A 27,967-nucleotide genomic window follows, 5' to 3' on the forward strand; every position below is an offset into this window, starting at 1 on the left:
CTTTGTGAGCTCCGTGAGCCGCTGCGGGACCAGTGTTCCGCGGGTCAGGTCTGGTTTGTCCTGGGTTTGTGCTGTGGAAGTGTTTCCTGGTGACGGCAGCAGGACACCGGTAGGACAGGACACCGGTAGGACAGGACACCGGTAGGACAGGACACCGGTAGGACAGGACACCGGTAGGACAGGACACCGCTCAGCCTCATTCAATCAAAAGGAAAGTGTTTAGAACCAGTTTAGCTTGATTCAGAGTCAAAAGTCCGAAACGAGGAAAGAATGTCCTGCAGAAGTAAAGTTGCTTGAGAAAGAATAGTTGTCTCCAGAAACACTGATCACTGGTAGGTTTATACATTTGATGATTTATGTTGTAATGCACGGCACATTCCCAAACATTACAACAGCATCATTTATACAGAAAGAGCTGATTAAAAATGTATAAAAACGTTTTAAACTTTCATGCAAAGATATACGGTGATATTTCTTCCGTTTTCTGATACATTTGATAAACGTTTCACTTCTGTCTGGTAATTAAACCTTAATTAATACATTTAAAGACATCTTATAACACATTTGGATTGACATAATATCATGTCTGTGTATGTGTGTGTGTGTGTGTGTGTGTGTGTATGTGTGTGTGTGTGTATGTGTGTGTATATGTGTGTGTGTGTGTGTGTGTGTATGTGTGTGTGTGTGTGTGTGTATGTGTGTGTATATGTGTGTGTGTGTGTGTGTGTATGTGTGTGTGTATGTGTGTGTGTGTGTGTGTGTGTGTATGTGTGTGTATATGTGTGTGTGTGTGTGTGTGTGTGTGTATGTGTGTGTGTGTGTGTGTGTGTGTGTGTGTGTGTATGTGTGTGTGTGTGTGTGTGTGTGTATGTGTGTGTATATGTGTGTGTGTGTGTGTGTGTGTGTGTATGTGTGTGTGTGTATGTGTGTGTATATGTGTGTGTGTGTGTGTGTGTGTGTATATGTGTGTGTGTGTGTGTATGTGTGTGTATATGTGTGTGTGTGTGTGTGTGTATGTGTGTGTGTATGTGTGTGTGTGTGTGTGTGTGTGTATGTGTGTGTATATGTGTGTGTGTGTGTGTGTGTGTGTGTATGTGTGTGTGTGTGTGTGTGTGTCACAGTGCTGAGCCATGGAGGGCGGGGGCCGCCTCCCCTCCACCTCCTCCGTGTCGTCCGTGTCCATGTTGGAGGTCAAGGCTGAGACTCGACTGGTGCTCCAGGCGTTCCTCCACCGCACCGCCGCCATGTCCCCGACAAAGCGGCCTGGCTGGGTGGGAGGAGCCTACCACGACCACAACAGACACAGGTAACCAAGGGAACCAGAGACCTGCAGAGGGAGGTGGGATTTGTAGGCTTTTATGAAACTACAGGAATGGTGATTATCTTCTGACACACCCACTTCTCCTATTGGCCATACTCAGAGTGAGTGACAGGTGAATTTAACCACAGCAAAGTGTGAACTCTCAGAAGAAGCCATTAGCTTCAGTTTGTTATTAAAGCCACTGTACTTGAATAAAAAAGACAAAGAAATATGAAGTATTCATTTGGAACAGTTTGCAGTGGTCCAAAGTTGTTCTTGACTTCCCCAACACATTCTGAGCCTTATCTCAAAGTTAGCATGCTAACAGCACACGTCCTGTTTTGTGGAGATCAACACTCTATCATTAGATGTGGACAGCACACAGCGGTCTGATTTTGACCCTGCCTTTACAATATGTTTGTGCTGGGGCAATAAAGCTTCATTACATGAATAAATACAGGGCCTTTATTGATAATACCGTGTTACCATGTGCACACAGACAAGAATGACATTGAAAAGTGGAATATCTTTCCTCCTCGCTCATTGTGACTGAACTTCTTTGCCTCTCAGAGACTGGCCCAAAGGCAGTAAAGCCTGGGACTCTCAGGCTGAGGAGCTCAGCTCAGGAGATGAAAAGAAGAGCGGCTTCATGGACTTCATCAAACAGCTGCCTCGACGAAACACTCGCTCGCCCAAAGGCCCGGCCCGGGGCAGGGCCACACAGCACAAGTACCAGGAGGTGAGGAGGGGGCAGGGCCCCTGTGTGTGTGTGTGTGTGTGTGTGTTAAAAGGGGCATTAGCTAAAACAAACCAAGAAATAAAATGACCCAGGCCCATCTTTGACTTTCCTTGGACAACTTTGATAATAAAAAGGATGTTTAATTAGGCTGAGCAAAATAATATGTCTGTTTGCCGTAACCCGACCGACCCGGTACGAAAAAAGCAGACTGAAAAAAAAAATCAGCATTTTGTTGAAAAACCGTCAAATTCTTTTATTTTTCATTTATTTAGCCGACCGGTCTTTCCAAAACTGCCGTGTCGAATATTTTTATAGCGCTGGTAAAGCTATCTTTCATCACAAAGTACTGATAATGCATAGCGCAAAACGTGTGTGAGTCTTAATTTTCGATCGTCGACATGCTTCTGTAACAAAACAGAACACGTAAGACAGAACCTATTTTGCCTTTTCAACGTGGTTTGCCTCTGTCGGTTCCACTGAAGTGGCCATAGTTCATATCACTCTCTATCACGGTGTGGCTTGATTTAAATTAGACTGGCGCAATGCATTCTGGGATTGAAACACGCCCAGCAGCGTCATCACAACAAAATGAATTCTGCGTAAGTTCACCTGGAAGACCTAAATTAAATCTGCGTCGGCCACCATGGAAGGACCCCTCTCCCCAGCTCCATCATCGTACTCAAGTGGGCGTCCGCCTGTCCGTCTGAGAGAGTCAGATCCCTCCTTCACCTTGGACTCTCCCAGGTTTCTATTTTTCCCCAAAGAGGTTTTTGTAGTTTTTCCTGGCCAAGAAGGGAGGGAGGGTGGAAGGACAGTGGACTCCCGCGTCATCGTCCCTCGCACCTGCTCCTCATCCTCAATCAACACTCTCAAGTGACTCCTCCCCGCTCCCAATCAGGGCCCAGGCGGTCGCATTTAAGCCCCCAGGCAGATGGCTCGGCCGCTTCAAACCGTACTGCGACCCACCACCTCCCCTGCTCCTCCTCTCCATTCCCCTCATCCTCTCTACCTTCTCTCCATATCTACCACCACCAGTCTCCAGGGGAAGGCATCTAATTCAATTAGATTATGGAGTGCCCATGATCGCTACGCCTTACACCGGGGTCTGAGCGCCAAATAAACTTTGCAATAAAGTTCGCCTGACCCCTGGACTGTTGAAGCCTGACCCCTGGACTGTTGAAGCCTGACCCCTGGACTGTTGAAGCCCGACCCCTGGACTGTTGAAGCCTGACCCCTGGACTGTTGAAGCCTGACCCCTGGACTGTGGAAGCCTGACCCCTGGACTGTTGAAGCCTGACCCCTGGCCGTCACTCCGAGTCAAAAAATGGCTAAATTTGGATCTTTCTTTTGCCTTCAAAGTAAAAAGCGATATAAAACATGTAAGCCGGAACATTGCACAGTGAAGCAGCAGCTATGTAACAAAGACATTGAATTGTTGGCTATTGGCATGAGGCCATATTATCTGCCCCGGGAGTTCTCACATGTGATTTTGATTGCAGTCTATGTGGCCCCGTCTGCCAATGCTGAAAATGCTTGTGAAGCACTGCTCTCCTGCACTTGTAGGCTGCAAACACAGCATCCACAGGCTCTCTTCCTCATCTCTGGTGACTTTAACCACGCTTCTCCCTCTTCTGTTCTACCAACATACACCCAGTATGTCACCTGCCCCACCAGAGACAATAGAACATTGGGCTTGTTTTTTGCCAACACCAAAGAGGCTTATTCCTCTTCCCCCCTCCCTCCCCTGGGCAGGTCGGACCACAACCTTGTACATCTGAGGCCTGTGTATGAACCCATCGTGCACAGGCAGCCTGTGATGTCCCGTGTGGTGAGGATGTGGTCTGCTGAGAGCGAGGAGGCTCTGAGGGACTGCTTCAGCACCACTGTCTGGACTGAGCTTTATGACCCACATGGGGAGGACATCAACACCATCACAGAGTGCATCACGGACTACATCAACTTCTGTTTTGAGAACATTGTTCCCTCCCGGACGGTGCAGTGTTTTCCAAACAACAAGCCATGGATTAACCGTGAACTGAAGGCTCTGCTGAAGGAGAAGAAGAGAGCCTTCAGGTCAGGGAACAAGGAGGAGCTGAGGACTGTGCAGAAGGAGCTGAGGAGGAAGATCAGGCAGGCTGAGGCCGGCTACAAGAGGAGGATGGAGGAGCATTCAGGGAGTGTGGAGGAGCCTGAAAACCATCTCGGGCTTCAAAAACCCCCCTGCCCAGACGGAGGGAGACCTATTCAATTCAATTCAATTTATTTTTGTAACGCCCAAAATTACAACAACAGTTGCCTCTGAGGGCGACAGTGAAAAATGAATCAAGCAATGTCTGTGGTGGCGATGGAGTCAAACAATGTCTGTGGTGGCAAGGGACGATGTCCCAGAGTCCTCTGTCCTTAGACCCTCCTTCTGGGCCAGGAAAAACTACAAAAAACCTCCTTGGGAAAAGTGGAAACCTGGAGGAGTTCCAGTGAAGGAGAGATCTGACTCTCACAGACGGACACGAGGGAGACTGGAGCTGGAGCCACTCTTCAGGCAGATGAGGGACCATCAGTCGAGCTGGACCCACTCTTCAGGCAGATGAGGGACCAGCCATACGGGGCAGGGACCACTTCACCAGGAGAGGGGCATCTGGGTCCACAGATCCTCAGGAGTGAGAAAAAGAAGGCGGTGATCAGTTTGCAAGTGCAATTAAAAAATACATATTGTTAGATAGAATAAGTCGTCAGAAGAAGAGGATAGTGCTCAAGCTGCCATACTTCCCACAGCACAGTTACTCCTAGGGCAGCATAGCTGAAGCTGTGGGTTTATACAGTGGGTGAATGAGCTAAATTCTCACTTCCTGAGATTTGATCAATCGCCCACCCCTCCCCCTGCACAGACCCCTCCCCCTGCACAGCTGCATGCTCTCTCTTCCACAGCTGGAAAATGGCCTGCATCCGTTCCTCTTCACATCTCTGCCCCGGCCCATCAGCTCCCCACTTCACCTGGACTCACCCATCCCCCCAGCACACAGTCCCCCTGCCAACCACTGACTGTCACAGCAGCACAGGCGAGGAGAGAGCTGAAGAGGATTAAAGTGAGGAAGGCAGCAGGACCTGATTGCATCAGCTCCAGGCTCCTTAAGTCCTGCGCAGATGAACTGTGTGGAGTTATGGAGCATGTCTTCAACATGAGCCTGAAGCTGAGGGTGGTACCACAGGTCTGAAGACCTCCTGTCTGGTACCTGTGCCCAAGACACCGCGCACCAAAGACCTCAACAGTTTCAGGCCAGTGGCTCTCACGTCCCGTCTGATGAAGACACTGGAGCGGCTGGTCCTTGACCACCTCCGCTCCACCGTGAGCTCAGCCATGGACCCGTTGCAGTTCGCATACCGGCCTGGCATCGGAGTGGAGGACGGCATCATCTCCCTGCTGCACCGCGCTCTCTCTCACCTGGAGAAGCCTGGCAGCTCTGTGAGGATCCTGTTCTTTGATCTCTCCAGCGCCTTCAACACCATCAGCTCCTGAGGGACAAGCTGGAGACGGTTTGTGTGGAGTACGACCTGGCAGAGTGGATCCTGGACTACCTCACAGACCGAAACTGTGTGTCTGACACTCGGACCTGCAGTGTGGGGGCGCCCCAGGGCACCCTCCTCGCACCCTTTCTCTTCACCCTCTACACTGCAGACCTCAGACACGACACGGACAGCTGTGTCCAGCAGAAGTTCTGTGACGACTCTGCCATCATCGGACTCATCACGGTCGACGATGATGCGGAGTACAGGGGACAGGCGCAGGACTTTGTGGACTGGTGTCAGCGGAACCACCTCCTAATCAACGCAGTAAAGACAAAGGAGATGGTGGTGGACTTCTGCAGACACCACTCTGCTGACCCCTCACCAATGAACATCCAGGGAACATCACAAGTACCTGGGTGTTCATCTGAACCACAAACTGGACTGGACTCACAACACAGACTGTACAGGAAGAGCCAGAGTGGGCTCTACCTCCTGAGGAGACTCCGGTCTTTTGTAGTGACAGGGCCACTCCTGAAGACCTTCTATGACTCTGTGGTGGCATCAGCTCCTGTAGGTGTGGCCTGCTGGAGCAGCAGCATCACAGAGAGGGAGAGGAAGAAGCTGGACAAAGCTCTGTCCTGGGCTGTGCTCTGGACTCGGTGCAGGAGGTGGGGGACAGAAGGGTCCTGGCTAAACTCACATCTATGCTGGACCATGAGTGTCGCAGGACACTCTCTCCACTCTGGAGAGCAGCTTCAGTGAGAGACTGATCCACCCTCGCTGTGTGAAGGAGACGTTTCACAGTCTTTCCTTCTGCTGCTGTCAGACTGTATAACAAACACTACTAGCCCTGAACATGTGCAATACTGACTTAACCATGTGCAATACCGTCATATTCATGTGCAATTACTGTCGTACTCACATGCAATAATGTCACATTCATGTGCATATAACTGATGAAAATAGAGTGTTTATTTTACCATTATTGTTAGTATTATCTTGTCTCACGCTAGCTGTTTTTATTTTACTTTATCTTTATTTTTCCCCTCCATTCCTTATTAAGAAATGAGAGGTTTTGTCTATTGGAGTTTTTGTTTATAAGAGTTTTGTTTATAAGAGTTCTTCTATTAAGAGTGTTTTTTAAACTTCCTATAAGTTGTCTGTCCTTTTCCTCTGTATTTACCTGCGTTGCAACAATGAAATTTCCCCATGTGTGGACAATAAAGGAATATATTATCTTAAAAAATAAGAATTTACCTACCGACCCGACCCACTTGTAAAATGTTGTGTCGGGTTACAGCAAACAGACAGGGGCAGCCTTAAATAAAAGCAATAAAATGATCATCATTTACTTTTTTTCAATACACATATCCAGTGCTAAACGATCAGCATCTACATTTAAAAAGCCATTGAATAAATAGACAATAAGATAAGTTAAGATAAGATATTCCTTTATTGTCCCACATGGGGAAATTTCATTGGTGCAACGCAGGTAGATACAGAGGTAGATACAGAAGAAAAGAACAGATCACTTATAGGAAGTCTGAAAAATACTCTCAGTAGAAGATCTCCTATAAATAAATAAAAACTCCCATTGACAAATAAATAAATAAATACATAAATACCATTGCATGGTATTTATGCATTGCAAAAAAAAATAAATTGATTTGATGTGATCACGACAGTAATTGCACATGAATATGTGTCACGACAGCACATGGATTGCACATGAATTTCACAGTAATTGCACATGAATCACAACAGTAATTGCACATATGACAGAATCGCACATGGTTTGGTCAGTATTGTGAGTGTTCAGGACTAACAGTGTTTGTTATAAAGTCTGACAGCAGCAGAAGGAAAGACCTAAGAAACCTTTCCTTCACACAGCGAGGGTGGATCAGTCTCTCACTGAAGCTGCTCTCCAGAGCGGACAGAGTGTCCTGCAGGGGGCAACACTCATGGTCCAGCATAGATGTGAATCTAGCTAGGACCCTTCTGTCCCCCACCTCCTGCACCGAGTCCAGACCACAGCCCAGGACGGAGCTGGACTTCTGGATGACTCTGTCCAGCCTCTTCCTCTCCCTCTCTGTGATGCTGCTGCTCCAGCAGGCCACACCGTACAGGAGCTGATGCCACCACAGAGTCGTAGAAGGTCTTCAGGAGTGGCCCTGTCACTCCAAAAGACCTGAGTCTCCTCAGGAGGTAGAGCTGGCTCTTCCTGTTCAGGAGTGGCCCTGTCACTCCAAAAGACCTGAGTCTCCTCAGGAGGTAGAGCCGACTCTGGCTCTACCTCCTGAGTCTCCTCAGGAGGTAGAGCCGACTCTGGCTCTTCATGTACAGTCTGTGTTATGAGTCCAGTCCAGTTTGTGGTTCAGATGAACACCCAGGTACTTGTATGAGTCACTCTCTCAATGTCCCTTCCCTGGATGTTCACTGGTGAGGGGGCAGTGGGGTGGCGTCTGCGGAAGTCCACCACCATCATGAGTCCAAGAGCAGAGGGAAAGAAACTGTTCTCATGGCGAGAGGTTCTGGTCCCATCTGGACCAGAACCTCTTGCCTGAGGGGAGTGGCCTCCTGCCTGAGAGAAGTGGCCTCCTGCCTGAGGGGAGTGGCTCAAATAGTCCATGTCCAGGGTGAGAAGGGTCAGCAGTGATCAGACCTGCTCGTCCCAGAGTCCTGGAGACGTCCAGGTCCTGCAGAGATGGAAGTCTGCAGCCGAACACCTTCTCAGCAGAGGGCGCTGTAGTCTCTGTTTGTCCCTGGCTGTGTCTCCAGCGTACCACACGGTGATGGAGGAGGTGATGGAGGAGGTGATGGAGGAGGTGATGGAGGAGGTGATGGATGAGGTGATGGATGAGGTGATGGATGAGGTGATGGAGGAGATGATGGAGGAGGTGATGGAGGAGGCGATGGAGGAGGCGATGGAGGAGGTGATGGAGGAGGCGATGGAGGAGGTGATGGATGAGGTGATGGATGAGGTGATGGAGGAGGTGATGATGGACTCAATGATGGCCGTGTAGAACTGCACCATCCTCTGCGCTGGCAGCTTGTCTTTCCTCAGCTGCAGCAGGAAGTACATCCTCTGCTGGGTCTTCTTGATGATGATGGTGGGCTCCCACTTGGAGGTCCTAACGAAGAGCACCGAAAGGCAGAGGCAGCCTTCATTGGCACCATCTTGGATAACTCGCATCAAAAGTGACATACAGTCACTTTTCGAGGCGGTGTGGCGAGCCTCCTCCCTTAGGCTGTGAGTGAGTGAAAGATGGAATCAAGCCTTAAGGGGCCTCCACACCGTGGCTGCCGAAGCGTCCAGTTTACATTCAAATTCTGTAGTAAACGCGCGTCGAGCGCGTAGTGCGTTTCCCGCGGCGCAATTTCTTCGTTTTTGCGGCGCGATTGGTGCGTTTTCTTACGCTCTCGACGCTTTGAGGGCGCGTATGAGGCGGCCGAGGCGACCAAAGCGGCTAGCGCGACGTGCTCAGATTTGTTCAGGTCTCTGTAGCAGATGCGCCGTAGCCGCCGCAGCAGGACGGACGTACATACGTACGTATTGCCCCTCGCATTTTCGGTATTCCCCGTGGAATTCCCCAAGAAGAGCCACTTCTTCCTTCTTCGTCAACAATGGCAGACGAAAGACTGATTGTGGCTATTTGTGGGAGAAAGGAGCTGTACGATGTATTCACGGTGGAACAGAGACAGAAACAAACCAAATACGTGAAAACAACACTCTCGATATCCATCATTTTACACAATGAAAGGCCACACAGACAACAAATTCACTGCTCATGCGACAACACCTCTACTGCGCATGTGCGCAGAGAGCTCGAGCGCTCCGTACACGCACCTGTGTACAGTGCCCGGGCGCGTCCACTGCGTAAACCTTTAGAATGTACACGCGCTCGGGCGCAGCTTTAAAAGATGAATTTACCACTCAAAGGCGATATAAAGATACTAAAGGCTGGAACACACAAAAGGATTTGACTCAGACAATGGTAAATGTGAGGCCCAAAGAGCAGATCAGAGGTGACTCATGGTCCTGTGTTTATATTTTGGTCCCTGTGTTCTTTGGGCCTTGCTTTATTGGCTGTTACATCACAGCGATCATGACACGCCTCATGACGAGGGCCGCACCTCAAATCACTTACGACAAATCTGGGCCTAAGCCAGGCAAATTATTTTGGCCTATGGCTCGTCTCTAATTTATGGGACTATTTTGTCTTAAACAACTAACCGATTAGCAAAATAATGGTTAGTTGCAGCTCATTCTAACTCCTTTTGATGAATGATTGAAGTGTCGCTCCTGTGCTACAGGATGCGCTCGTCTCGCCACCGACCTCATCAGACGAGGACGACGCAGACAAAAAGAAGAAGCTGAGCAAAAACAAAATCAAGCGCCGGCTGTCCAGGTTCTTCAAGAAGAAACTTGATAAGGAGAAGTACAAGGAGAAGGACAAGGAGAAGGACAAGGAGAAGGACAAGGAGAAGGACAAGGAGAAGGACAAGGAGAAGGACAAGGAGAATGACAAGGAGAAGGACAAGGAGAAGGACAAGGAGCCATGTCCACTTCCTCCTCGGCCCAGCACCCTGCCTTTTGACCCATGCACACCTGCGGCCCCGGAGTCCCCCCCGACGCTCATCTCCCCCGGTAAGAGCCACGCGATGCAGCAGTGTGTGTGTGGTCAGTACTGGGTGTGGTCAGTTCCAGGACTGTGTGTGGTCAGTACTGTGTGTGGTCAGTTCCAGGACTGTGTGTGGTCAGTACTGTGTGTGGTCAGTACCAGGACTGTGTGTGGTCAGTACTGTGTGTGGTCAGTACTGTGTGTGGTCAGTACCAGGACTGTGTGTGGTCAGTACCAGGACTGTGTGTGGTCAGTAGCAGGACTGTGTGTGGTCAGTACTGTGTGTGGTCAGTAGCAGGACTGTGTGTGCTGTGTGCAGGTCATCCTATGCAGTTCTACGAGGACGTGGCAGAGCGGCTGGAACAGATCGCGTACAGGAGCAACAGCATAAAGAGGCAGTCGCCAGAGCCCCCCAAACGCACACTGAAGCCCCCGGCTCAAGAGCCCTCTACAGGTACAGACCTACCACAGAGACACAGACTCACCACAGAGACACAGACCCACCACAGAGGCACAGACCCACCACAGAGGCACAGACCCACCACAGAGACACAGACTCACCACAGAGACACAGACCCACCACAGAGACACAGACCCACCACAGAGGCACAGACCCACCACAGAGGCACAGACCCACCACAGAGGCACAGACCCACCACAGAGACACAGACCCACCACAGAGGCACAGACCCACCACAGAGACACAGACTCACCACAGAGACACAGACCCACCACAGAGGCACAGACCCACCACAGAGGCACAGACCCACCACAGAGACACAGACTCACCACAGACACAGACCCACCACAGAGACACAGACCCACCACAGAGACACAGACCCACCACAGAGGCACAGACCCACCACAGAGGCACAGACCCACCACAGAGGCACAGACCCACCACAGACACAGACCCACCACAGAGACACAGACTCACCACAGAGACACAGACCCACCACAGAGACACAGACCCACCACAGAGGCACAGACCCACCACAGAGGCACAGACCCACCACAGAGGCACAGACTCACCACAGAGACACAGACCCACCACAGAGGCACAGACCCACCACAGAGGCACAGACCCACCACAGAGACACAGACTCACCACAGACACAGACCCACCACAGAGACACAGACCCACCACAGAGGCACAGACCCACCACAGAGGCACAGACCCACCACAGAGGCACAGACCCACCACAGACACAGACCCACCACAGAGACACAGACCCACCACAGAGGCACAGACCCACCACAGAGGCACAGACCCACCACAGAGACACAGACTCACCACAGAGACACAGACCCACCACAGAGGCACAGACCCACCACAGAGACACAGACTCACCACAGACACAGACCCACCACAGAGACACAGACCCACCACAGAGACACAGACCCACCACAGAGGCACAGACTCACCACAGAGACACAGACCCACCACAGAGGCACAGACCCACCACAGAGACACAGACCTACCACAGAGACACAGACTCACCACAGAGACACAGACCAACCACAGAGACACAGACTCACCACAGAGACACAGACTCACCACAGAGACACAGACTCACCACAGAGACACAGACCTACCACAGAGACACAGACCTACCACAGAGACACAGACTCACCACAGACACAGACCCACCACAGAGACACAGACCTACCACAGAGGCACAGACCCACCACAGAGACACAGACCCACCACAGAGACACAGACCTACCACAGAGACACAGACTCACCACAGAGACACAGACCAACCACAGAGACACAGACCCGTCCTGCTTTAATATAAGGACCAGGCTTAGGTTAATAAACAGGAGGACACCTAGTCCGTGGACAAAAAGAGGTTGAGACATGATGCAATCCATGACATCAAACGAATCCACTGTCCCTGTCTTCATATTAAGATGAATGAAGAGAGTTTGATGTCTTTTAGTGTACGACAAAGAGCTGGTGGTGAAGAGGCTGGTGGACCTCATCACTCTGGAGGGAGACGCCATCAACACAAAGGTCCACAACTACTATCATCATGTGCTTTGAGAGGACAGGACCTGCTCCCGCTCTAGGAGGACAGGGACACACAACGCTCAAATCGTCATATTTACTTATTTACATTACACAGATTGCATTTGCACTTTGCAATCACTTACTTACTTACCCCACACCTGTGACCCCACACCTGTGACCCTACTCCACACCTGTGACCCTACACCTGTGACCCTACTCCACACCTGTGACCCTACACCTGTGACCCTACCCCACACCTGTGACCCTACCCCACACCTGTGACCCCACACCTGTGACCCTACACCTGTGACCCTACCCCACACCTGTGACCCTACTCCACACCTGTGACCCTACACCTGTGACCCTACACCTGTGACCCTACCCCACACCTGTGACCCTACTCCACACCTGTGACCCTACACCTGTGACCCTACCCCACACCTGTGACCCCACACCTGTGACCCTACACCTGTGACCCTACCCCACACCTGTGACCCTACTCCACACCTGTGACCCTACACCTGTGACCCTACCCCACACCTGTGACCCTACCCCACACCTGTGACCCCACACCTGTGACCCTACTCCACACCTGTGACCCTACACCTGTGACCCTACTCCACACCTGTGACCCTACACCTGTGACCCTACCCCACACCTGTGACCCTACCCCACACCTGTGACCCCACACCTGTGACCCTACACCTGTGACCCTACCCCACACCTGTGACCCTACTCCACACCTGTGACCCTACACCTGTGACCCTACACCTGTGACCCTACCCCACACCTGTGACCCTACTCCACACCTGTGACCCTACACCTGTGACCCTACCCCACACCTGTGACCCCACACCTGTGACCCTACACCTGTGACCCTACCCCACACCTGTGACCCTACTCCACACCTGTGACCCTACACCTGTGACCCTACCCCACACCTGTGACCCTACCCCACACCTGTGACCCCACACCTGTGACCCTACACCTGTGACCCTACCCCACACCTGTGACCCTACTCCACACCTGTGACCCTACACCTGTGACCCTACCCCACACCTGTGACCCTACCCCACACCTGTGACCCCACACCTGTGACCCTACACCTGTGGCCCTACCCCACACCTGTTACCCCACACCTGTGGCCCTACCCCACACCTGTTACCCCACACCTGTGACCCTACCCCACACCTGTGAACCTACCTCACACCTGTTACCCCACACCTGTGGCCTTACACCACACCTGCCCCGCTCTCCTCTGCCTGCTCTCTGTGTCAGACTTCATGGACCCTGATAAGCCCTCATCAATGACTTCGGGGCTGTTTCTTTCATTGCGTGGGCAAGACGTCTTACTGTAGCTGGGGCCAGCCCCGATGCACTGCAATCCTCCAAAGATCGACTAAGAACTGGAGTTGGTCCCAGGGCGCTGCAGCGACCACTGCTCCTGGCAGTTTGGCTCAACAGCACTTTGAGGCCTTTTCTCTCACAGTGGATTAATAAAGTATACTTTAAACTAGAGGTGGGCAATATGCCAGATAGAGCCAGAACACAATTGAGATTTTATGATGATGATGATTTATGTTCTCTCAATATATTCATATTGCTTTAAGATGCAAATAAAGGGGAATTAAGTGTGATCTTTCTTCAGAACGTTCACACTACACTGCAATTGATTGAAACTATTACTCACTCAGAGCACGACACGGGCTGACTAATAAAATGAGTGTGTGTTTTAAGCATCGATCTGTACTTCACAGAAAACAGGTGAAGCACGATATGGCCACTAACTAAAAACACGGATTGTCACAAGGGCCAGATCACATTCAATTATTGCCAGCTCTACTTTAACATGTATAAACCTGGAAGCAAATAGACTGTAGGACGCAACTGAGTTCTTGTGGTGGACACATGGGGAAGTGGGAATCACTATTGTCATAGCACGTTAACTGCACAAGCGTTCGAAACATTCTAAAATTTCAGCACATGGAAGTGATGTAACAGTCATGAAAGGTATTCACTCTTCACACCATGATGGGCGGAGTCTCAGGAGCAGTGCCGTGTTATTACATTTCAAATTGTGTCGTCTCATTTCAAACTTGATGTTGAATATGGTGAGTCTCAATACCACTTGAGACTACCGCAGTAAAAGATGAGCAGTAGTTTGTAATTTGATTTGTAACCTGTCTTTCTCCACTTGCTGCTGTCTCAGATTGAGTCGGAGCCGTTCTTGCGCTCCAGCCTGTCTCGCCTCTCATACGTGTCGTTCGCTCGGCTGCTGGACACTGTGAGCAGTGACCTCGGGGCGTATGAGGTGCCAACCCCGGCCCCTGATGCCAGCCCCACCCTGCACCGCATCGCCGTCTCCATGGAAGTGTCTCGCCGCATCGTCACAGCCACCGGGGCCCAGCGCATGCAGGGCTACGCTGAGCGCTACATGGAGAACTTCACGCCCTGGGTGAAGCGCCAGGGAGGATGGGTACGAAGCGTCTGTTAGCGGTGTACAGGGCCGTGTAGAGACAGAAATGTCTGCTGTACACGCTGCTGTTCGATCTGAGCGTCTGCTGTACACGCTGCTGTTCGATCTGAGCGTCTGCTGTACACGCTGCTGTTCGATCTGAGCGTCTGCTGTACACGCTGCTGTTCGATCTGAGCGTCTGCTGTACACGCTGCTGTTCGATCTGAGCGTCTGCTGTACACGCTGCTGTTCGATCTGCGCGTCTGCTGTACACGCTGCTGTTCGATCTGAGCGTCTGCGGTACACGCTGCTGTTCGATCTGAGCGTCTGCGGTACACGCTGCTGTTCGATCTGAGCGTCTGCTGAACACGCTGCTGTTCGCTCTGAGCGTCTGCTGTACACGCTGCTGTTCGATCTGAGCGTCTGCTGAACACGCTGCTGTTCGATCTGAGCGTCTGCTGTACACGCTGCTGTTCGATCTGAGCGTCTGCTGTACACGCTGCTGTTCGATCTGAGCGTCTGCGTTACACGCTGCTGTTCGATCTGAGCGTCTGCTGTACACGCTGCTGTTCGATCTGAGCGTCTGCGGTACACGCTGCTGTTCGATCTGAGCGTCTGCGGTACACGCTGCTGTTCGATCTGAGCGTCTGCTGTACACGCTGCTGTTCGATCTGAGCGTCTGCTGTACACGCTGCTGTTCGATCTGAGCGTCTGCTGTACACTCTGCTGTTCGATCTGAGCGTCTGCGGTACACGCTGCTGTTCGATCTGAGCGTCTGCTGTACACGCTGCTGTTCGATCTGAGCGTCTGCTGAACACGCTGCTGTTCGATCTGAGCGTCTGCGGTACACGCTGCTGTTCGATCGGAGCGTCTGCTGTACACGCTGCTGTTCGATCTGAGCGTCTGCGGTACACGCTGCTGTTCGATCTAAGCGTCTGCGGTACACGCTGCTGTTCGATCTGAGCGTCTGCTGTACACGCTGCTGTTCGATCTGCGCGTCTGCTGTACACGCTGCTGTTCGATCTGAGCGTCTGCGTTACACGCTGCTGTTCAATCTGAGCGTCTGCTGTACACGCTGCTGTTCGATCTAAGCGTCTGCTGTACACGCTGCTGTTCGATCTGAACGTCTGCTGAACACGCTGCTGTTCGATCTGAGCGTCTGCTGTACACGCTGCTGTTCGATCTGAGCGTCTGCTGTACACGCTGCTGTTCGATCGGAGCGTCTGCTGTACACGCTGCTGTTCGATCTGAGCGTCTGCTGTACACGCTGCTGTTCGATCTGAACGTCTGCTGAACACGCTGCTGTTCGATCTGAGCGTCTGCTGTACACTCTGCTGTTCGATCTGAGCGTCTGCTGTACACGCTGCTGTTCGATCTGAGCGTCTGCTGAACACGCTGCTGTTCGATCTGAGCGTCTGCTGTACACGCTGCTGTTCGATCTGAGCGTCTGCTGTACACGCTGCTGTTCGATCTGAGCGTCTGCTGAACACGCTGCTGTTCGATCTGAGCGTCTGCTGAACACGCTGCTGTTCGATCTGAGCGTCTGCTGTACACGCTGCTGTTCGATCTGAGCGTCTGCTGAACACGCTGCTGTTCGATCTGAACGTCTGCTGAACACGCTGCTGTTCGATCTGAGCGTCTGCTGTACACGCTGCTGTTCGATCTGAGCGTCTGCTGAACACGCTGCTGTTCGATCTGAGCGTCTGCTGTACACGCTGCTGTTCGATCTGAGCGTCTGCTGAACACGCTGCTGTTCGATCTGAGCGTCTGCTGTACACGCTGCTGTTCGATCTGAGCGTCTGCTGTACACGCTGCTGTTCGATCTGAGCGTCTGCTGAACACGCTGCTGTTCGATCTGAACGTCTGCTGTACACGCTGCTGTTCGATCTGAGCGTCTGCTGTACACGCTGCTGTTCGATCTGAACGTCTGCTGAACACGCTGCTGTTCGATCTGAACGTCTGCTGAACACGCTGCTGTTCGATCTGAGCGTCTGCTGTACACGCTGCTGTTCGATCTGAGCGTCTGCTGTACACGCTGCTGTTCGATCGGAGCGTCTGCTGTACACGCTGCTGTTCGATCTGAGCGTCTGCTGTACACGCTGCTGTTCGATCGGAGCGTCTGCTGTACACGCTGCTGTTCGATCTGAGCGTCTGCTGTACACGCTGCTGTTCGATCTGAACGTCTGCTGAACACGCTGCTGTTCGATCTGAGCGTCTGCTGTACACTCTGCTGTTCGATCTGAGCGTCTGCTGTACACGCTGCTGTTCGATCTGAGCGTCTGCTGAACACGCTGCTGTTCGATCTGAACGTCTGCTGAACACGCTGCTGTTCGATCTGAGCGTCTGCTGAACACGCTGCTGTTCGATCTGAGCGTCTGCTGTACACGCTGCTGTTCGATCTGAGCGTCTGCTGTACACGCTGCTGTTCGATCTGAGCGTCTGCTGTACACGCTGCTGTTCGATCTGAGCGTCTGCTGTACACGCTGCTGTTCGATCTGAGCGTCTGCTGTACACGCTGCTGTTCGATCTGAGCGTCTGCTGTACACGCTGCTGTTCGATCTGAGCGTCTGCTGTACACGCTGCTGTTCGATCTGAACGTCTGCTGAACACGCTGCTGTTCGATCTGAGCGTCTGCTGTACACTCTGCTGTTCGATCTGAGCGTCTGCTGTACACGCTGCTGTTCGATCTGAGCGTCTGCTGAACACGCTGCTGTTCGATCTGAGCGTCTGCTGTACACGCTGCTGTTCGATCTGAGCGTCTGCTGTACACGCTGCTGTTCGATCTGAGCGTCTGCTGTACACGCTGCTGTTCGATCTGAGCGTCTGCTGTACACTCTGCTGTTCGATCTGAGCGTCTGCTGTACACGCTGCTGTTCGATCTGAGCGTCTGCTGTACACGCTGCTGTTCGATCTGAGCGTCTGCTGAACACGCTGCTGTTCGATCTGAGCGTCTGCGGTACACGCTGCTGTTCGATCGGAGCGTCTGCTGTACACGCTGCTGTTCGATCTGAGCGTCTGCGGTACACGCTGCTGTTCGATCTAAGCGTCTGCGGTACACGCTGCTGTTCGATCTGAGCGTCTGCTGTACACGCTGCTGTTCGATCTGCGCGTCTGCTGTACACGCTGCTGTTCGATCTGAGCGTCTGCGTTACACGCTGCTGTTCAATCTGAGCGTCTGCTGTACACGCTGCTGTTCGATCTAAGCGTCTGCTGTACACGCTGCTGTTCGATCTGAACGTCTGCTGAACACGCTGCTGTTCGATCTGAGCGTCTGCTGTACACGCTGCTGTTCGATCTGAGCGTCTGCTGTACACGCTGCTGTTCGATCGGAGCGTCTGCTGTACACGCTGCTGTTCGATCTGAACGTCTGCTGAACACGCTGCTGTTCGATCTGAGCGTCTGCTGTACACTCTGCTGTTCGATCTGAGCGTCTGCTGTACACGCTGCTGTTCGATCTGAGCGTCTGCTGAACACGCTGCTGTTCGATCTGAGCGTCTGCTGTACACGCTGCTGTTCGATCTGAGCGTCTGCTGTACACGCTGCTGTTCGATCTGAGCGTCTGCTGAACACGCTGCTGTTCGATCTGAGCGTCTGCTGAACACGCTGCTGTTCGATCTGAGCGTCTGCTGTACACGCTGCTGTTCGATCTGAGCGTCTGCTGAACACGCTGCTGTTCGATCTGAACGTCTGCTGAACACGCTGCTGTTCGATCTGAGCGTCTGCTGTACACGCTGCTGTTCGATCTGAGCGTCTGCTGAACACGCTGCTGTTCGATCTGAGCGTCTGCTGTACACGCTGCTGTTCGATCTGAGCGTCTGCGGTACACGCTGCTGTTCGATCTGAGCGTCTGCTGTACACGCTGCTGTTCGATCTGAACGTCTGCTGAACACGCTGCTGTTCGATCTGAACGTCTGCTGAACACGCTGCTGTTCGATCTGAGCGTCTGCTGTACACGCTGCTGTTCGATCTGAGCGTCTGCTGTACACTCTGCTGTTCGATCTGAACGTCTGCTGAACACGCTGCTGTTCGATCTGAGCGTCTGCTGTACACGCTGCTGTTCGATCTGAGCGTCTGCTGTACACGCTGCTGTTCGATCGGAGCGTCTGCTGTACACGCTGCTGTTCGATCTGAGCGTCTGCTGTACACGCTGCTGTTCGATCTGAACGTCTGCTGAACACGCTGCTGTTCGATCTGAGCGTCTGCTGTACACTCTGCTGTTCGATCTGAGCGTCTGCTGTACACGCTGCTGTTCGATCTGAGCGTCTGCTGAACACGCTGCTGTTCGATCTGAGCGTCTGCTGTACACGCTGCTGTTCGATCTGAGCGTCTGCTGAACACGCTGCTGTTCGATCTGAGCGTCTGCTGTACACGCTGCTGTTCGATCTGAGCGTCTGCGTTACACGCTGCTGTTCGATCTGAGCGTCTGCTGTACACGCTGCTGTTCGATCTGAGCGTCTGCGGTACACGCTGCTGTTCGATCTGAGCGTCTGCTGTACACGCTGCTGTTCGATCTGAGCGTCTGCTGTACACGCTGCTGTTCGATCTGAGCGTCTGCTGAACACGCTGCTGTTCGATCTGAGCGTCTGCTGAACACGCTGCTGTTCGATCTGAGCGTCTGCTGTACACGCTGCTGTTCGATCTGAGCGTCTGCGTTACACGCTGCTGTTCGATCTGAGCGTCTGCTGTACACGCTGCTGTTCGATCTGAGCGTCTGCGGTACACGCTGCTGTTCGATCTGAGCGTCTGCGGTACACGCTGCTGTTCGATCTGAGCGTCTGCTGTACACGCTGCTGTTCGATCTGAGCGTCTGCTGTACACGCTGCTGTTCGATCTGAGCGTCTGCTGAACACGCTGCTGTTCGATCTGAGCGTCTGCTGTACACGCTGCTGTTCGATCTGAGCGTCTGCTGTACACGCTGCTGTTCGATCTGAGCGTCTGCTGAACACGCTGCTGTTCGATCTGAGCGTCTGCTGTACACGCTGCTGTTCGATCTGAGCGTCTGCGGTACACGCTGCTGTTCGATCTGAGCGTCTGCTGTACACGCTGCTGTTCGATCTGAACGTCTGCTGAACACGCTGCTGTTCGATCTGAACGTCTGCTGAACACGCTGCTGTTCGATCTGAGCGTCTGCTGTACACGCTGCTGTTCGATCTGAGCGTCTGCTGTACACGCTGCTGTTCGATCGGAGCGTCTGCTGTACACGCTGCTGTTCGATCTGAGCGTCTGCTGTACACGCTGCTGTTCGATCTGAACGTCTGCTGAACACGCTGCTGTTCGATCTGAGCGTCTGCTGTACACTCTGCTGTTCGATCTGAGCGTCTGCTGTACACGCTGCTGTTCGATCTGAGCGTCTGCTGAACACGCTGCTGTTCGATCTGAGCGTCTGCTGAACACGCTGCTGTTCGATCTGAACGTCTGCTGAACACGCTGCTGTTCGATCTGAGCGTCTGCTGTACACTCTGCTGTTCGATCTGAGCGTCTGCTGTACACGCTGCTGTTCGATCTGAGCGTCTGCTGTACACGCTGCTGTTCGATCTGAGCGTCTGCTGTACACGCTGCTGTTCGATCTGAGCGTCTGCTGTACACGCTGCTGTTCGATCTGAACGTCTGCTGAACACGCTGCTGTTCGATCTGAGCGTCTGCTGTACACTCTGCTGTTCGATCTGAGCGTCTGCTGTACACGCTGCTGTTCGATCTGAGCGTCTGCTGAACACGCTGCTGTTCGATCTGAGCGTCTGCTGTACACGCTGCTGTTCGATCTGAGCGTCTGCTGTACACGCTGCTGTTCGATCTGAGCGTCTGCTGTACACGCTGCTGTTCGATCTGAGCGTCTGCTGTACACTCTGCTGTTCGATCTGAGCGTCTGCTGTACACGCTGCTGTTCGATCTGAGCGTCTGCTGTACACGCTGCTTTTCGATCTGAGCGTCTGCTGAACACGCTGCTGTTCGATCTGAGCGTCTGCGGTACACGCTGCTGTTCGATCGGAGCGTCTGCTGTACACGCTGCTGTTCGATCTGAGCGTCTGCGGTACACGCTGCTGTTCGATCTAAGCGTCTGCGGTACACGCTGCTGTTCGATCTGAGCGTCTGCTGTACACGCTGCTGTTCGATCTGCGCGTCTGCTGTACACGCTGCTGTTCGATCTGAGCGTCTGCGTTACACGCTGCTGTTCAATCTGAGCGTCTGCTGTACACGCTGCTGTTCGATCTAAGCGTCTGCTGTACACGCTGCTGTTCGATCTGAACGTCTGCTGAACACGCTGCTGTTCGATCTGAGCGTCTGCTGTACACGCTGCTGTTCGATCTGAGCGTCTGCTGTACACGCTGCTGTTCGATCGGAGCGTCTGCTGAACACGCTGCTGTTCGATCTGAGCGTCTGCTGTACACTCTGCTGTTCGATCTGAGCGTCTGCTGTACACGCTGCTGTTCGATCTGAACGTCTGCTGAACACGCTGCTGTTCGATCTGAGCGTCTGCTGTACACTCTGCTGTTCGATCTGAGCGTCTGCTGTACACGCTGCTGTTCGATCTGAGCGTCTGCTGTACACGCTGCTGTTCGATCTGAGCGTCTGCTGTACACGCTGCTGTTCGATCTGAGCGTCTGCTGTACACGCTGCTGTTCGATCTGAACGTCTGCTGAACACGCTGCTGTTCGATCTGAGCGTCTGCTGTACACTCTGCTGTTCGATCTGAGCGTCTGCTGTACACGCTGCTGTTCGATCTGAGCGTCTGCTGAACACGCTGCTGTTCGATCTGAGCGTCTGCTGTACACGCTGCTGTTCGATCTGAGCGTCTGCTGTACACGCTGCTGTTCGATCTGAGCGTCTGCTGTACACTCTGCTGTTCGATCTGAGCGTCTGCTGTACACGCTGCTGTTCGATCTGAGCGTCTGCTGTACACGCTGCTGTTCGATCTGAGCGTCTGCTGAACACGCTGCTGTTCGATCTGAGCGTCTGCGGTACACGCTGCTGTTCGATCGGAGCGTCTGCTGTACACGCTGCTGTTCGATCTGAGCGTCTGCGGTACACGCTGCTGTTCGATCTAAGCGTCTGCGGTACACGCTGCTGTTCGATCTGAGCGTCTGCTGTACACGCTGCTGTTCGATCTGCGCGTCTGCTGTACACGCTGCTGTTCGATCTGAGCGTCTGCGTTACACGCTGCTGTTCAATCTGAGCGTCTGCTGTACACGCTGCTGTTCGATCTAAGCGTCTGCTGTACACGCTGCTGTTCGATCTGAACGTCTGCTGAACACGCTGCTGTTCGATCTGAGCGTCTGCTGTACACGCTGCTGTTCGATCTGAGCGTCTGCTGTACACGCTGCTGTTCGATCGGAGCGTCTGCTGTACACGCTGCTGTTCGATCTGAACGTCTGCTGAACACGCTGCTGTTCGATCTGAGCGTCTGCTGTACACTCTGCTGTTCGATCTGAGCGTCTGCTGTACACGCTGCTGTTCGATCTGAGCGTCTGCTGAACACGCTGCTGTTCGATCTGAGCGTCTGCTGTACACGCTGCTGTTCGATCTGAGCGTCTGCTGTACACGCTGCTGTTCGATCTGAGCGTCTGCTGAACACGCTGCTGTTCGATCTGAGCGTCTGCTGAACACGCTGCTGTTCGATCTGAGCGTCTGCTGTACACGCTGCTGTTCGATCTGAGCGTCTGCTGAACACGCTGCTGTTCGATCTGAACGTCTGCTGAACACGCTGCTGTTCGATCTGAGCGTCTGCTGTACACGCTGCTGTTCGATCTGAGCGTCTGCTGAACACGCTGCTGTTCGATCTGAGCGTCTGCTGTACACGCTGCTGTTCGATCTGAGCGTCTGCGGTACACGCTGCTGTTCGATCTGAGCGTCTGCTGTACACGCTGCTGTTCGATCTGAACGTCTGCTGAACACGCTGCTGTTCGATCTGAACGTCTGCTGAACACGCTGCTGTTCGATCTGAGCGTCTGCTGTACACGCTGCTGTTCGATCTGAGCGTCTGCTGTACACTCTGCTGTTCGATCTGAACGTCTGCTGAACACGCTGCTGTTCGATCTGAGCGTCTGCTGTACACGCTGCTGTTCGATCTGAGCGTCTGCTGTACACGCTGCTGTTCGATCGGAGCGTCTGCTGTACACGCTGCTGTTCGATCTGAGCGTCTGCTGTACACGCTGCTGTTCGATCTGAACGTCTGCTGAACACGCTGCTGTTCGATCTGAGCGTCTTCTGTACACTCTGCTGTTCGATCTGAGCGTCTGCTGTACACGCTGCTGTTCGATCTGAGCGTCTGCTGAACACGCTGCTGTTCGATCTGAGCGTCTGCTGTACACGCTGCTGTTCGATCTGAGCGTCTGCTGAACACGCTGCTGTTCGATCTGAGCGTCTGCTGTACACGCTGCTGTTCGATCTGAACGTCTGCTGAACACGCTGCTGTTCGATCTGAGCGTCTGCTGTACACGCTGCTGTTCGATCTGAGCGTCTGCTGAACACGCTGCTGTTCGATCTGAGCGTCTGCTGTACACGCTGCTGTTCGATCTGAGCGTCTGCGGTACACGCTGCTGTTCGATCTGAGCGTCTGCTGTACACGCTGCTGTTCGATCTGAACGTCTGCTGAACACGCTGCTGTTCGATCTGAACGTCTGCTGAACACGCTGCTGTTCGATCTGAGCGTCTGCTGTACACGCTGCTGTTCGATCTGAGCGTCTGCTGTACACTCTGCTGTTCGATCTGAACGTCTGCTGAACACGCTGCTGTTCGATCTGAGCGTCTGCTGTACACGCTGCTGTTCGATCTGAGCGTCTGCTGTACACGCTGCTGTTCGATCGGAGCGTCTGCTGTACACGCTGCTGTTCGATCTGAGCGTCTGCTGTACACGCTGCTGTTCGATCTGAACGTCTGCTGAACACGCTGCTGTTCGATCTGAGCGTCTGCTGTACACTCTGCTGTTCGATCTGAGCGTCTGCTGTACACGCTGCTGTTCGATCTGAGCGTCTGCTGAACACGCTGCTGTTCGATCTGAGCGTCTGCTGTACACGCTGCTGTTCGATCTGAGCGTCTGCTGAACACGCTGCTGTTCGATCTGAGCGTCTGCTGTACACGCTGCTGTTCGATCTGAGCGTCTGCGTTACACGCTGCTGTTCGATCTGAGCGTCTGCTGTACACGCTGCTGTTCGATCTGAGCGTCTGCGGTACACGCTGCTGTTCGATCTGAGCGTCTGCTGTACACGCTGCTGTTCGATCTGAGCGTCTGCTGTACACGCTGCTGTTCGATCTGAGCGTCTGCTGAACACGCTGCTGTTCGATCTGAGCGTCTGCTGAACACGCTGCTGTTCGATCTGAGCGTCTGCTGTACACGCTGCTGTTCGATCTGAGCGTCTGCGTTACACGCTGCTGTTCGATCTGAGCGTCTGCTGTACACGCTGCTGTTCGATCTGAGCGTCTGCGGTACACGCTGCTGTTCGATCTGAGCGTCTGCGGTACACGCTGCTGTTCGATCTGAGCGTCTGCTGTACACGCTGCTGTTCGATCTGAGCGTCTGCTGTACACGCTGCTGTTCGATCTGAGCGTCTGCTGAACACGCTGCTGTTCGATCTGAGCGTCTGCTGTACACGCTGCTGTTCGATCTGAGCGTCTGCTGTACACGCTGCTGTTCGATCTGAGCGTCTGCTGAACACGCTGCTGTTCGATCTGAGCGTCTGCTGTACACGCTGCTGTTCGATCTGAGCGTCTGCGGTACACGCTGCTGTTCGATCTGAGCGTCTGCTGTACACGCTGCTGTTCGATCTGAGCGTCTGCTGTACACGCTGCTGTTCGATCTGAACGTCTGCTGAACACGCTGCTGTTCGATCTGAACGTCTGCTGAACACGCTGCTGTTCGATCTGAACGTCTGCTGAACACGCTGCTGTTCGATCTGAGCGTCTGCTGTACACGCTGCTGTTCGATCTGAGCGTCTGCTGTACACGCTGCTGTTCGATCTGAACGTCTGCTGAACACGCTGCTGTTCGATCTGAACGTCTGCTGAACACGCTGCTGTTCGATCTGAGCGTCTGCTGTACACGCTGCTGTTCGATCTGAGCGTCTGCTGTACACGCTGCTGTTCGATCGGAGCGTCTGCTGTACACGCTGCTGTTCGATCTGAGCGTCTGCTGTACACGCTGCTGTTCGATCTGAACGTCTGCTGAACACGCTGCTGTTCGATCTGAGCGTCTGCTGTACACTCTGCTGTTCGATCTGAGCGTCTGCTGTACACGCTGCTGTTCGATCTGAGCGTCTGCTGAACACGCTGCTGTTCGATCTGAACGTCTGCTGAACACGCTGCTGTTCGATCTGAGCGTCTGCTGTACACTCTGCTGTTCGATCTGAGCGTCTGCTGTACACGCTGCTGTTCGATCTGAGCGTCTGCTGTACACGCTGCTGTTCGATCTGAGCGTCTGCTGTACACGCTGCTGTTCGATCTGAGCGTCTGCTGTACACGCTGCTGTTCGATCGGAGCGTCTGCTGTACACGCTGCTGTTCGATCTGAGCGTCTGCTGTACACGCTGCTGTTCGATCTGAGCGTCTGCTGAACACGCTGCTGTTCGATCTGAGCGTCTGCTGTACACGCTGCTGTTCGATCTGAGCGTCTGCTGTACACGCTGCTGTTCGATCTGAGCGTCTGCTGTACACGCTGCTGTTCGATCTGAGCGTCTGCTGTACACTCTGCTGTTCGATCTGAGCGTCTGCTGTACACGCTGCTGTTCGATCTGAGCGTCTGCTGTACACGCTGCTGTTCGATCTGAGCGTCTGCTGAACACGCTGCTGTTCGATCTGAGCGTCTGCGGTACACGCTGCTGTTCGATCTGAGCGTCTGCTGTACACGCTGCTGTTCGATCTGAGCGTCTGCTGTACACGCTGCTGTTCGATCTGAGCGTCTGCTGAACACGCTGCTGTTCGATCTGAGCGTCTGCGGTACACGCTGCTGTTCGATCGGAGCGTCTGCTGTACACGCTGCTGTTCGATCTGAGCGTCTGCGGTACACGCTGCTGTTCGATCTGAGCGTCTGCGGTACACGCTGCTGTTCGATCTGAGCGTCTGCTGTACACGCTGCTGTTCGATCTGCGCGTCTGCTGTACACGCTGCTGTTCGATCTGAGCGTCTGCGTTACACGCTGCTGTTCAATCTGAGCGTCTGCTGTACACGCTGCTGTTCGATCTAAGCGTCTGCTGTACACACTGCTGTTCGATCTGAACGTCTGCTGAACACGCTGCTGTTCGATCTGAGCGTCTGCTGTACACGCTGCTGTTCGATCTGAGCGTCTGCTGTACACGCTGCTGTTCGATCGGAGCGTCTGCTGTACACGCTGCTGTTCGATCTGAACGTCTGCTGAACACGCTGCTGTTCGATCTGAGCGTCTGCTGTACACTCTGCTGTTCGATCTGAGCGTCTGCTGTACACGCTGCTGTTCGATCTGAGCGTCTGCTGAACACGCTGCTGTTCGATCTGAGCGTCTGCTGTACACGCTGCTGTTCGATCTGAGCGTCTGCTGTACACGCTGCTGTTCGATCTGAGCGTCTGCTGAACACGCTGCTGTTCGATCTGAGCGTCTGCTGAACACGCTGCTGTTCGATCTGAGCGTCTGCTGTACACGCTGCTGTTCGATCTGAGCGTCTGCTGAACACGCTGCTGTTCGATCTGAACGTCTGCTGAACACGCTGCTGTTCGATCTGAGCGTCTGCTGTACACGCTGCTGTTCGATCTGAGCGTCTGCTGAACACGCTGCTGTTCGATCTGAGCGTCTGCTGTACACGCTGCTGTTCGATCTGAGCGTCTGCGGTACACGCTGCTGTTCGATCTGAGCGTCTGCTGTACACGCTGCTGTTCGATCTGAACGTCTGCTGAACACGCTGCTGTTCGATCTGAACGTCTGCTGAACACGCTGCTGTTCGATCTGAGCGTCTGCTGTACACGCTGCTGTTCGATCTGAGCGTCTGCTGTACACTCTGCTGTTCGATCTGAACGTCTGCTGAACACGCTGCTGTTCGATCTGAGCGTCTGCTGTACACGCTGCTGTTCGATCTGAACGTCTGCTGTACACGCTGCTGTTCGATCTAAGCGTCTGCTGAACACGCTGCTGTTCGATCTGAGCGTCTGCTGTACACGCTGCTGTTCGATCGGAGCGTCTGCTGTACACGCTGCTGTTCGATCTGAACGTCTGCTGTACACGCTGCTGTTCGATCTGAGCGTCTGCTGTACACGCTGCTGTTCGATCTGAGCGTCTGCTGTACACGCTGCTGTTCGATCTGAGCGTCTGCTGTACACGCTGCTGTTCGATCTGAGCGTCTGCTGAACACGCTGCTGTTCGATCTGAGCGTCTGCTGTACACGCTGCTGTTCGATCTGAGCGTCTGCTGAACACGCTGCTGTTCGATCTGAGCGTCTGCTGTACACGCTGCTGTTCGATCTGAGCGTCTGCGTTACACGCTGCTGTTCGATCTGAGCGTCTGCTGTACACGCTGCTGTTCGATCTGAGCGTCTGCGGTACACGCTGCTGTTCGATCTGAGCGTCTGCGGTACACGCTGCTGTTCGATCTGAGCGTCTGCTGTACACGCTGCTGTTCGATCTGAGCGTCTGCTGTACACGCTGCTGTTCGATCTGAGCGTCTGCTGAACACGCTGCTGTTCGATCTGAGCGTCTGCTGAACACGCTGCTGTTCGATCTGAGCGTCTGCTGTACACGCTGCTGTTCGATCTGAGCGTCTGCGTTACACGCTGCTGTTCGATCTGAGCGTCTGCTGTACACGCTGCTGTTCGATCTGAGCGTCTGCGGTACACGCTGCTGTTCGATCTGAGCGTCTGCTGTACACGCTGCTGTTCGATCTGAGCGTCTGCTGTACACGCTGCTGTTCGATCTGAGCGTCTGCTGTACACGCTGCTGTTCGATCTGAGCGTCTGCTGTACACGCTGCTGTTCGATCTGAGCGTCTGCGGTACACGCTGCTGTTCGATCTGAGCGTCTGCTGTACACGCTGCTGTTCGATCTGAGCGTCTGCTGTACACGCTGCTGTTCGATCTGAGCGTCTGCTGAACACGCTGCTGTTCGATCTGAGCGTCTGCTGTACACGCTGCTGTTCGATCTGAGCGTCTGCTGTACACGCTGCTGTTCGATCTGAGCGTCTGCTGAACACGCTGCTGTTCGATCTGAACGTCTGCTGAACACGCTGCCTCGTCACTGCTCACACGAGCCCAGGTTTAACTCTTTGTCTTGTTCTGATGAAACATGAAGTGACTGTTGCTGCTGTCGTTGTTTAGGAGAACGTGCTGGATCTGGAGGACGAGTACGACTGACACGCCTCAGCCTCAGCCACAACCGCCTCTGATCA

The 27,967-nt window shown here is 53.3% G+C and overlaps 1 protein-coding gene across 1 annotated transcript; it reads left to right on the forward strand.

Moving 5' to 3' along the window:
* Window positions 1-27,967, forward strand: bcl2l12 (BCL2 like 12). Its single transcript, XM_072442087.1, has 8 exons — window positions 1-109; window positions 1,122-1,306; window positions 1,871-2,039; window positions 9,858-10,191; window positions 10,485-10,619; window positions 12,109-12,182; window positions 14,389-14,655; window positions 27,897-27,967. Exons 2-8 carry the CDS (start codon window positions 1,131-1,133, stop codon window positions 27,930-27,932), a joined length of 1,191 nt encoding a protein of 396 aa, XP_072298188.1. The 5' UTR covers window positions 1-109; window positions 1,122-1,130; the 3' UTR covers window positions 27,933-27,967.

The sequence above is a fragment of the Eucyclogobius newberryi genome, unplaced genomic scaffold (assembly GCF_026437365.1).
Source record: "Eucyclogobius newberryi isolate DKJ021-1_F unplaced genomic scaffold, fEucNew1.0.hap1 SCAF_13, whole genome shotgun sequence".
Lineage (NCBI taxonomy): Eukaryota > Metazoa > Chordata > Actinopteri > Gobiiformes > Gobiidae > Eucyclogobius > Eucyclogobius newberryi.